This window comes from Passer montanus, unplaced genomic scaffold (genome assembly GCF_014805655.1).
Source record: "Passer montanus isolate IOZ18808 unplaced genomic scaffold, ASM1480565v1 scaffold29, whole genome shotgun sequence".
Taxonomy (NCBI): domain Eukaryota; kingdom Metazoa; phylum Chordata; class Aves; order Passeriformes; family Passeridae; genus Passer; species Passer montanus.
In genome coordinates this window covers 3,795,733-3,807,112 of record NW_024367596.1, presented here as the reverse complement: position 1 = coordinate 3,807,112, position 11,380 = coordinate 3,795,733, and the positions used below count along the sequence as shown (strand labels likewise).

Here is an 11,380-nt window from a genome sequence, read left to right as displayed (position 1 = left end):
CAACGTGGTGTTCCTCCCATAAACACGGGAAAGGGAAAGCCAGCAGCAGAGCTGGTGTGGGATCTCCTCCAGGCTGTCCAGACAGGCTGAGCGCCCTCGTGTCAGGGAGATTCTTCAAACCTGGGGGAAGTTTGTGCAGGAGAGTACGAGACAGACCCAGCACAGACAGCTCCTGGCAGTGCTGCAGTGCAGGAAAATGGAGCCACCCTCTCCTGCCCAGGAGCGCAGCGGTGAAATCACCAGAGGGATTTATTTGCTGGAAAAGGCCAGCACAGGCATCTCTGAAGGAGCAGCTGATCCGTGTAACCATGGACAGCTTTGCAAAGGCTCCTCGGAGACCAACTCCGTGCCCAGGGTCTGGGCAGCACCGGGAGCTCAGCCCCACGCAGGGGAGGGAGCCGGGGGGCTCCTGGCAGCCCCCGCTCGCTGCCTCCTGCTGCCAGCCCGGACACCCTCCAGGGGAACGGGCTCGGCACACCCTCCAGGGGAACGGGCTCCAGGACACCCTCCAGGGGAACGGGCTCCAGGATACCCTCCCTGGGCACGGGCTCCGTTACCGGGCTCAGCTCGGAGCAGCCCGGTTACCGAACTCACCGCGAGCTGAGCTGGGGACAGGGGAGAGGTGGGCATTGCTCAGGTAAGGCCTGTGGGGCTCAGCTGCCACAGGGATCACTTCTCTGTTAGCTCAGATACTTTTATCTCTGGGTTTATTACAGAATATGCTGAGCTGGAAGAAGAATAATCAAGTTAAACTCTGAAGTGAATGGCCTTGGTATAATTAGCACGGTGCTCTAACCAACTACAGCGCATAGAAAACACACCCACCGTTTTCCTGAAGCTTTTTCTGAATCTGTTACTCCAAACCGCGAGCTGTAACCCTTTCCAGACCGAGCCCATTTGTATTGCTATGCAGGTCCTTCCTGGTTGCTAGGCTGCCAAAAAGATACAATAACACTTGGTTTTGTTTTTTCCTGCAGGCCATGTCGGTTCTTCCAGATCTTCACCTGTGCCATGTGCAGGCCTGTCAAGATTTGAGCCAGCCTGAAAACCCCTTCATTGCTCGTGTGCTTCAAGAAGCTGATAAAAATGAAGAAATGTAAGAAAATAACAAACGGGGTGTTTCAGATGCTTCTGAAAGCCTTAAACGGGGTAGCAGGATGAGGAATTGAAAAATGGCAAAGTTCATGCAGTTTCAGGCTTAAACACAAATCAAATTTAACATTTACTGCTGAAGTTCTGGTTTGACTCATCTTGACATCATCTTGGCAGAAGTTTGTAGCTATATATCCTTTCTGGGCAGCTTTACAAGCAGTGAAATCAAAAAAAGTGAAAAATATACAGGACGGTGCCTTTCTGTCCCCTAAAGAAGCCAAACTCAGAGTTTAGTCATCCTAACCCCCTTTTTTGTGTCTCACTCCTGTTTAAAAAGCCTCAGCTGCATTCAGTTACCTTCCAGCTGGTCATGCTTCCCTGAGTTGTCTCTGAATCCTGCCAAGTTATTAACCACCTAAATTCTGTCTCATTAAGGGTCTGGGTACTGCTTCTTCTCATGGACGGTGCTGGGATCAAAGTTAATTGCCCTTTAGGGGGAAAAAACTGAGAAAATGAAATGGCTTGTGTCAGGTTTTGATCCTGAGGGCAGAATAAAGTAAATAAAGAAAAGAGGACAAGTAAAAAGAAGATGATGAGGTAACCTCTGACATAATCTTTATTTCCATCTGCCTTCCCCTCATCTTGATTATTCCTGTTTCAGTGCTGAGCAATGCCTTCAGAAAGGGCAGTGCTGAGGTACTGCCTGGATCACGTGTGGTGGTATTACCAAAGCAGAGACAGGGAGGGCAGACATGGGCACACCTCTGATCTGAGAAAATTCATTTGTCTAGGGACAAATTTACTTCATTTTACTTCTCCCCATGTGCTTACATTTTTATGTTACTGCAGAAGTACAAAAGGAATTACATTAAAATTAGCTGGAAATAATCATCTGGTGCCTGTGCCGAGAGTTACAGATGATGATCTTGGAGTTCTTGTCTCTGTCTTAGGCCAAGCTGCCTTTGTCACAGGTAAGGTTTATTCCCTGTGTGTTTGACATGGCTGTGCTGATACAAGAAAACATGAGCAGTCTTGATTTCAGCCTTAGTTCATCTTTGTTACTTTTTGTTCAGAGATCAGTTCAATGTAGATATGCATCTGTCACGTTCCTTATTCTTCATCTTTTTCAGGTTTGGATCTTGCCTATAATTTATTGACTGATGCTGGAGCAAAGACCATGGCAACATTCCTCCAGGTGCCAAGAGATGCTTGTTTCAGCAACTTGTAATTTATTCCTCTATAGTAATATTTATAGTGGGGACAAGAATGAGCTGGTTTGGCAAAATTCCAATATCTTTGACTATCACTTCCCAATCCATTCTACTAGAACATCAGATCGTATTGTCTGTGGAGATTTTTAATTTCTGGTAGAAGGCCTTTGGATATTTGGCTGTGGTTCCTGAGAAAAGAATGATGGAATAAACTATGGGGCTTTTAGGCTCACAGTTAAGTTTAAAAAAGGGGGTAATGGTTGTGGCCTTTGTTTCAGCTATTTTATAATCTCTGTTAGTCTTTTTATAGGCCTAAACATAGGGAATTTTAATGCAGCCTTTTTGTCATTGTAAGCACTGGGATACAGGTGGTAAATAGTGAGTTGTCACCCTGTGCCTGTGTTCCTAGAATTTGAGGGGCACTGTTAGGTTCACAAAATGCCTGAATTTGTGCATCTGAGCTAGCCCACCTGCCTCATGCACAGGGCTCCTGGGTGGTTCCTCAGGCCCCATGAGGGTCCTCCCCATGACAGGTTTTATGCCTTGCCCTCATCACCTGACATAATTTGGCATTCTTTAACTACTTCTCCAACTCATGAACTGCCTGAAATGCTGCAAAGGGCAGAGTTGTGTATGTATATCTCCTTTTTGGAAAATACAGCTGTGTTTTGGGAAAAAAACCCATCAAATTCTCATTGCTTCCTGCTTTGTTTGCTCCCAAGGAAAACTCCTCTCTGCAGTATCTGAACTTGATGTTCAATGACATTGGCACAAGTGGGGCAGAGCTGATAGCAGGAGCACTCCATGTGAGTATTTGCCTGGGAGATTTAGGCAATGGCATCTCCTTTGATCTTTCTGCTTTTGATGACCAGTACTGGCTGTGCTGCCAACGTCAGAGCTGGCTGAAAGGAGCCTCTGTCTTTGCTCCATTCAGCATGTTGCTGTGTCACAGGGATTGCCTGGTTTCCCAAGGCACACTTCAGAAACCAGATTTCACACAAGAGAAAGTTGCACTGTGCTGCCATTAACACTTCATTATCTATAAAAATGCATAATTGTCTATGTCTAAAAAGCACAACTATTGCAGTTGGGTTTTTCTGTGTGAAAAATGCTATGCTACAGGATATACAATGCCATAATTTTTTCCTTTTTTTCCTTGAAAAAATTAAATTAAATTTGCCTGTACTTTGACATCAATATTTGATTCAAGATGTCTGAGACATGTTTTCAAAACTTTGCCTTACAGCAGCACCACAAACCCAAGTTTGTTATTTTTAATGTGGTTTCCCAAGGAAATGAGGCTTGTATGTAAGATTTGTTGTGTTTGTGAAAGGAGACTCACATGAGCTCTTTCTTCCTCCTTAACAGTCTTTGAACCCTGAACTGATTTCAACTAAATTTGACAGGCTTCCAAAACACTAAGTCTGTGCAGTAGATGTACAATGCTGGGCTCATACAAGGCTTACCAGATTTAAATTAGCATTAAAGCAATTTGCATCTCAGATGCCAATTTAGGCAGAAATATTTGCCTGGTTTATTTTCATGAGTGTGATGAAATTCATGAACTCGGGAGAAACAAAAGTTTTCAAATAGAGGCGTTTTGCTTTCAGACTCTCATATTTGGTGCCACTGAGGGGAGCCTGAGCCAAGAGCTGAGCCAGTGTTATCACTTGGACACAATTCTTCTGGAAGGTTGTTTTGTCTCTGTGTGATAACCAGCAGAATTCACATGAAAAAAACAGGACAATGTTGTTTTCCAGGCCATCTTAAAGGAATATATACATTTTTTAAATTTTGTTTAGAGCAATCAAAGTCTTGTGCACCTGAGAATGACTGGAAACAAAATAAGAAACCAAGGAGGGATGTTCTTTGCCTCAATGTTAAAAATTAACTCAACCTTAGAGAAGTTGGATCTTGGAGACTGTGATGTGGTGAGTAACCCAGTAAAATTATCAGCAATAAGACATAAGTCTTTCAAGGGTATTACAAGGGTCCTGCAGTGCTTAATTAGGGGGAACTGCCATCTGTTGTCATTGATTTTGTGACAGCCAGAGGTAACAGAATATATAATACTGCAATGTGTGCTTGGAAAGGCACACTGCATAAAGCACCTGTGAAGTCAGAACTGGGGATATTTTAGAGTCACTGTGTCTCCCTAGGAATTCAAGTGCTTGGCTTGCACATTTTCTGAGGTTTTTTTTCTGCTGTTCATTTCTGTTGAGCTAAGTCCTCTATAATTCATTTTGAAGAATGGACTTCTCATTCCCTGGAGAATCTTTCCCTTCTGAAGTGAGCAGTGCTGCAACCCCTGAAAGTCACTCATCCCATAGCTCTGCTGCTTCTCTCAGAGCTTGACCCATAAAGGACATAAGCACAGCAGTGCTGAATTGAGTAGAAAAGCACCCAATTTACTCTTGGACAATGTGGTTCCTCCTGGAGCTGGGCACTGACTTCCTGCACTGGGCACAGCAAGACTCTGGAGGTTGTGGATTGCTTTTAAAAGCCTATATTTGTCTCCTGGAAATTCAGAATTTGCTTCTGAACCAGAAGGGGGAATAGCCCTCAGAAAGTGTGAAGGTGTCATGAATACATGAATGAAGGAAGTGTAGGCAGTGTAGGATTTATTCAAAAGCTTGGTATGTGTGTGCTTGGTAGGGAGTTGATAAAGTTGGTTTAAAATGAGAGGGCTTTGGGTACAGCCCAGCCTACTTGAAAAGTAGCATAAATATAAAATAGAGGCCAAATTAGAAGGATATTTAAAAAAAAAATCTAAATTTTCCTGATTCATACTAAATATGAATCTACCTGGTGGATAAATATTAGGGGAACACACATAAGCTGATTTTGCCTCATAAGTCAGGGAAATCAAAATATAGGATCAATTGAATAGACAAGTATTTTTGAGATCCATTATTCTTGCATTTTATTTTCTGAGTTACCAAGTCATTTGTACTACTTAGTCTAATTTCACTCTGCTATTCCATAGGCAGTTGGCATTGTTATTATCAGAAAATCTGTTGTGTCTGTAAGCAGTTGCCTATTGTAGTCCTATCTCTCTACCTCCAGAGTAGATGAAGGCAGAAATAATAGCAATGGCAATTTGGTGTCTTGATCTATACACTTAACAGATTTCTCTAAAGAGTTTATTTTCATTTCCAGGGCCTGCAGTGTCTGGTAGCAACAGCCATAGCTCTGACTCAGAACAAATCACTCAAAGCCATAAACCTAAATCGTCCTTTGCTATCCAGCCAACAGGTATGTGAGTGACTGTGGAGTCAGCTCAGAGAGAGGGGCAAAGGGCAAGTCAGTACTGATGTATTTATGGACATCTGGACTACACAGCTCTCTGGAATTCATTACAAATGGGTGAAAATGGTTGCAGGAATATTTTTCTGAAACAAGTTTTGTGCAGTCACTGACTGCACCTGTTTGACTAGAAGGTTAAATTTTTAACAATTTCTTTGTTGGTACATTTATTTAAAAATGGGCTTATGGAGAGGGGGTGGTGTTGGAGAAGCAAGTATTCCTTCTGCTGTTAGAAAATGGAATTTCCTGCACTGTTCAGCAAACTGAGGGAGCCATGCTGTGTAGCAGGAAACGAGGGGGAGCACAAAGGATGCTGCTTACCTGAGCCTAAAGAAGAAAACCACTGCAGCAATTCCCATGTTCTCTGGGCTGAGTGGCTTTGCTGTCTCACTGTGTGCATGGCTGGTGCTGCTGCAGAGCTAGGTGCAGGTGGAGTCACCTGCCTGGCAGCAGTTCTCAGGTGTCTGGGACAGGATCAGTGTTTTCCTGATGGCAGGATAATGAAATTAAACTGTTGTGAAAGCCAGATCCTCCTCAATTCCCAAAGGTAAATTTCACCATTTGAACAGATTTTAGTTGTTTCTTTTCTAAGGCTGGGCTTGATCTGCCTAACCCCAGCTCTGGAAGTCAATTTAAACTGCAGCTATTGGTAACAGTAAGGACCTGGTCTGGACTGTCAGAGAATCTATTTGTCATTGTTTCTACCTTCTGCTCTATAATTTTCCGAGGCTTCTGGATTTTCCTTTACTTTTGACTCACAGTATTCAGTCAGTTAATTTCTTAACTAAACAGGACAACTTTGAACAAACTTCCTTTGCCTTAGAGTGGCAGGACATCTTTTTTACCACAGAAGTCCTGTTTCTTTTGCATACAATTAACAGAATCTTTAAGGTTGGAAAAGATCTCCAAGATCAAGTAAAAGCTTTGACCAATTCATTCTTGTATGAAATAATTTGCATCATTACAAAATACTTTCTAATGTTAGCAAAGACTGACTCAAATATTCAGTTTTTGAAGAGCAATAGCAGAGAGGGAAACTGATTAGACATAATTAAATGTTGATGCTTCACTTATATTTGCAGGGATATAGACAGTATTGTAAAATTGCAAATATCCCTCTAGTAATTTTCTTTTTTTTTTTCATTTTTAGCTTAATCATAGCATGTTGTTTTGTGATTATTTTTATACAATATACAGAATAGAACACTACTGAAGACCACATCTTGCAGTTAGTTGCATAACTCCCTTTTACTGAGGCACAACTGTATCTTATCCTAAAGTCCAGCTTAATAAAATTTAGTGTATCTTTCTAGGAAGAGACTACAGTTCATATAGCTCGGATGTTGAGGAGTAATTCTTCTCTTGTGGAACTACATTTGGGCAAGCATGAAATGAAAAACTTTGGTGTAGAGCGACTGTGTGATGCCCTGTATGAAAACTCCAGCCTGAGATACCTTGACCTTAGCTGGTGAGAGTGATTAAATGTGGCACATTAGAAACTCATTTTCTTAGCAACTTTCTTAGCAACTTAAAAATTAAAAAAAAGCATCTCTCTTTCAGTAATAACATAATCTGTGATGGTGTGAAATTTTTGGGAGAGCTACTAAAAATGAACCAGACCCTGGAGATCCTGGATCTTGGTGCAAACCGAATAGAAGATGTTGGAGCCATTTACCTGAGTGAGGCCTTGGCAATGCGGAACAGGACTCTGAAGGCGTAAGTATTTGCACAGCTCCCCCAGAGACTGCAGGCAAGCAACCTGCACTTTGCACTGGCTGAAATGCGTCTCAGCTCTGTGTCTTCATGTTGATCAAAATAGGAAAGTCAGGAAGTTCCAAATGTTTTAGACAATTTTTCCTTCTTGGGGAAAAAAAGCCCGTGAGAGATTGGGTGGGATTTCTTTATTAAGTATTGGTCTCTGCTGCCGTGTGAGGTGCTCCAAGACCTGTGAGACACCCGGGGTGCTGGAGGTGAGCCCCAGGTGTGCTCAGAGCTCTCACAGCTTTCACAGTCGCTCTGGGAGAGCGAGAGGTGAGGCACTTGATCTGTTCCTTCTTTCTGCGTCTTTGAAGCGCAGGTCCCTGTGGTGCGCAAACGAAAACAAGAGCTGTAGGCCTTCAGAATTTTGAGATAATCAGATTCCACGCTGGGATAAGGCACTATATTTGTTGGTTCTGATCTTCCAACACTTAAGAAAATCCTCTGTTGAAGTTCGCTTCCGGGTGAACCCAGAAGAGCTGTAATCTTTCCATCAGGGTGTCTTTTGCAGCCGCGCTAAACCCCCGCCGGCAGGACATGAAAGCTGATCAAAGGTGTTACCTGAAGCCATTAGTTTTAAGTAGCAGACTGAGGAGGTGGTGGCTGCGAGGTGCCTCTGAGAGCCTTGCAGGTTCACTAATATAAAAATAACTGCCACTCCACATAGATCAAAGCTTAGCCTGGATAAATGCCAAGGCTTGGGCTTCAAAGCAGACCAGAGATGAGACCTGGCCACCAAGCAGCAAAGTCACTGACACTGAAGAACTCAGTAGTGAACAACCTGGTTGCAAGAGTCAGGAAAGTGCTTTGAGAAATAGAGCAAGTCCAGAGGCCAACTGCCTTTGGCAACCTGAAAAGGATATTAGAGTAGGACTGGCTTTGATACAAATAAATTATTATATTATAAATTAAAAAGTTCTGTATATGTATGAAACATAACAATAAGACTAAATCATAGTTAAATTATTATTTTTAACTAAGAGATGGGAATTCTATGGTTTGGCACACATTTTCTCTGTTTTCTAGGTTGTCTGTTGTAAGCAACAATATAACTGACAAAGGACTTGTAGCTCTTGCACAGGCAATGCATTCCAACATGACACTTTCCCATATTTACATCTGGGGGAACAAACTTGATAGAAGCACCTGTGTGGTAAGTGTGTGGCTCTGAACTCATCTGAGAAGGCTGGGCTTTGATTGTTCCCATTTGTCTTTCTGTTGTTGGGAGGACTACAGCAAGTAGTGAACAAGACACTTGATTTATTTGGGCTTTTTATGGTTATAATATGGTGGTGCTGGGATGAGACTCCCTGGAGATCAGCACTCTGAAGGGATGAAGTGCCCTGTGTTGCCTGCAGACCTTCACCGCAGCCCAGGTGTTCAACCCTGTTTTCCTCCATCGCAGGCGTTCTCGGAGCTGATCGCGGTGGGCCGGCTGCAGCTGGAGTGCACAGACGTGGCTCCCTACGAGGTGGACGGGCAGGTTCTCCTGGCAGAGCTGTCCCACGGGCTGGCCAGGCACCGCTACTGGAGCCCGCGCTCCGCCGCCGTGGCGCCCGGCGCCGCCAACGCCAGCCTGGAAATCCTCGCGGGCTCGGAGCATTTGTGAGCAAGGCTGCACCCCGGGGCCCTCCCCGAGCCTCAGCTTTCCCTACCTGGTTGTTAGTAAAATAGGTTATGTCAGTATCACACTCGCTGCGTGCTGTTTCTTTGGGGTTTGAGTCTAGGAGGAATCCAACAGAAATGGCAACAGAGAGAAAGTATCAAACAAATGACCTCAAACTTTGTTGCTAAATCATGCTCCATCTATTAAACTCTGTAACTATGAAAAGGTTTGTAGCCAGGCAGAGCACACTGACAAAAGCAACACCCAGGACTGCTGCTGGGCAGTGGATCAGGTGTCCTGCAGAGTCAGATTCCTGCTGGAGCAGAGAGCTTTGGGTAAATCCATTTGTTGGCACTGTTCTCCATGAACTCTTTCCTATTCCTTAGCAATTGCATCCTTTTGATCTTCCAGTAGTGACTTTTTTTAAACCAAGGTAAGTGAACTTTAGCATTAACCCACAACCATGCTAGAATTTAAAGCTGGTGAACCCAGTTTGCTGGGCTATACATGGAATTTTGCTTAAATTGTAGCATGTACTTGTTTCTCGTACTACAAATAGAAACCACCAAATCTGATGCCATCATTTCTTCTCATCTCATGAAAACTGCCTAAAAACATTTGTATCATTGTAGCCCTGTGGCAATTCCTACACATGAGTAAGACAACATATGCATGTAACGGTAAACGTTGTGTAATGGTTTGGACAGACTTTGCATAAGCGCTCATTCCTGCAGAAGTGACTTAGTTTATGTTCCTAAACAGAAAAAGTCAACCAGCAGGACAGCAGAAGTTTGCTCCAAGCCTTTCATAATGCAGTCCTCTGCCCCTCTAAATGTACCTGTTAAATATTAGCATAAAGTACCAGAATGATCTGTGACTGTACGTACACTATCAAAGCATAAGGGAGAAAAATCTAAGAAAGTAATTTCAGTACAAACAGCTGGGAAGCAGCAGTGTAACTGCTGCTGCTCTGACTCTGCATTATCTCTGTGGTACTGTAGGAACAGGAAGGCATTTGGACACCTCTTCCCCAGCTGAAATGACCAGGGCAGTTGTGAGAGCTGGTGTAGGTGGAGGTTTGTTGTTGTTTGGTTGGTTTGTTGTTTTTGTTTTCATTGCCCCCACTCCCAAACACAAATTACTCAGGCTTTTGCCCCAGGAGCTCCTGGTATCCTCAGGGATAAGCCCAGAGCAGGAATGTTTGTTCTGCACACCTGCACAGGGCCCTCCCAGCCTGCAGTCACTGTGCTGAGCACAAAGTCCATACATCACCCTGTGAACACCCAGCTCCAGAGAGGAGCTTGAATTTTAACTCTTGTTCAGCAGCAAGGATGCAGCAACAAGAACTAAAGTTGGGGATACACCAAACTTGATGGTTTGAGAAGAATCTGCTATGAGCAGATTTTTCCTAAATTCCTAAAATAATTCCAAATTCCTAAATTTTGAAATAATTAGATAAGCCTGTGTTGGTACTTTTCTGAGAGCTGCTGCTCTGGATCATTGCAAGTGCCACTCTGATAGTGTCAGTACTGACACACTGATGACAGAATTTCTTGCTATAAATACCACTACAAGACTCAGGCAGGTTTTTTTTTTCCATTATCTTTCTTTTCCTTGTCAGATATATGAAGTTCAGTCTAATTTCACTGCTCAAATTAAGTCTTAATTTACTTTTGGGAATGACATCTGTTAATCTGAGGTGGTAACAAGTACCCAACTCTACCAACAGCAGTATTTTGGTTTTAGTGATGTGATGACATGGCAACAATATTACAGTCAAAATATATCAGGTAAAATGGCATCTAAAAGTGCTGGTGTATGTGTTTGAAGTATTTGCACTCTATCTGAACCCTTGTTTAACAGCAGCTTGTTCAGCCCATAAAGCCCTCTTCATTACTGACAACATCCATAAAAACAACTCATGTTTTACAGTTTTCTTTGATATTGCCTTGTAAGAAAGGGCTGCAGAGTAATTCCTACCAAATTCTGTATAAACAGCTTCCTGGAAACTAAAACAATTATTTGTGCAAAACCTGTATTGCTTAAAGAAGCCTGTGCCAGAGACTTACTTCTTCCTTCCTCTGACCTTGAAATTCTTAGAAGATGTATCTTATGTTCTTTGGAATGATTGAATTTACATGGGCTAAATTCTTTTTGCCATGTTCTTCTGAGTTATTCAAAGGCTAAAGCAAGAACAACCCTGCTCTGAAATCCATTTTTTTAGCTTTTAGACCTCACAGTACCTTGCTGAAAGGCAGCATTTTCTCCCCAGTTTTAGAGGGGAGGCAAATGAAGGTAAGTGACTGATCCAGCAGGGCAGGGGTGCTGCAGAGGTTCCCCCAAATCCTACTGTGTGCTCCAGGGCCCCCCATGGTCCTCGTGCAGGGTGGTGACAGGGGTTGTGTCT

At 43.2% G+C, this 11,380-nt stretch overlaps 1 protein-coding gene across 3 annotated transcripts; it reads left to right on the top strand.

Annotated features, from left to right (window-relative positions):
* The first annotated feature begins 517 nt into the window (after positions 1-517).
* Positions 518-11,300, top strand: LRRC34 (leucine rich repeat containing 34). Of its 3 annotated transcripts, XM_039713561.1 has the most exons (11): positions 518-637; positions 978-1,096; positions 1,942-2,063; positions 2,223-2,287; positions 3,026-3,109; positions 4,106-4,234; positions 5,463-5,558; positions 6,923-7,077; positions 7,170-7,325; positions 8,394-8,520; positions 8,773-8,976. In XM_039713561.1, exons 2-11 carry the CDS (start codon positions 981-983, stop codon positions 8,974-8,976), a joined length of 1,254 nt encoding a protein of 417 aa, XP_039569495.1. In that variant the 5' UTR covers positions 518-637; positions 978-980. The 3 variants fall into 3 exon arrangements, with proteins under 3 accessions (XP_039569495.1, XP_039569496.1, XP_039569497.1); XM_039713562.1 differs by lacking the exon at positions 518-637 and having other exon boundaries at positions 981-1,096; positions 8,773-11,300; XM_039713563.1 differs by lacking the exons at positions 518-637; positions 978-1,096 and adding an exon at positions 1,614-1,689 and having other exon boundaries at positions 8,773-11,300.
* Positions 11,301-11,380: the final 80 nt, after the last annotated feature.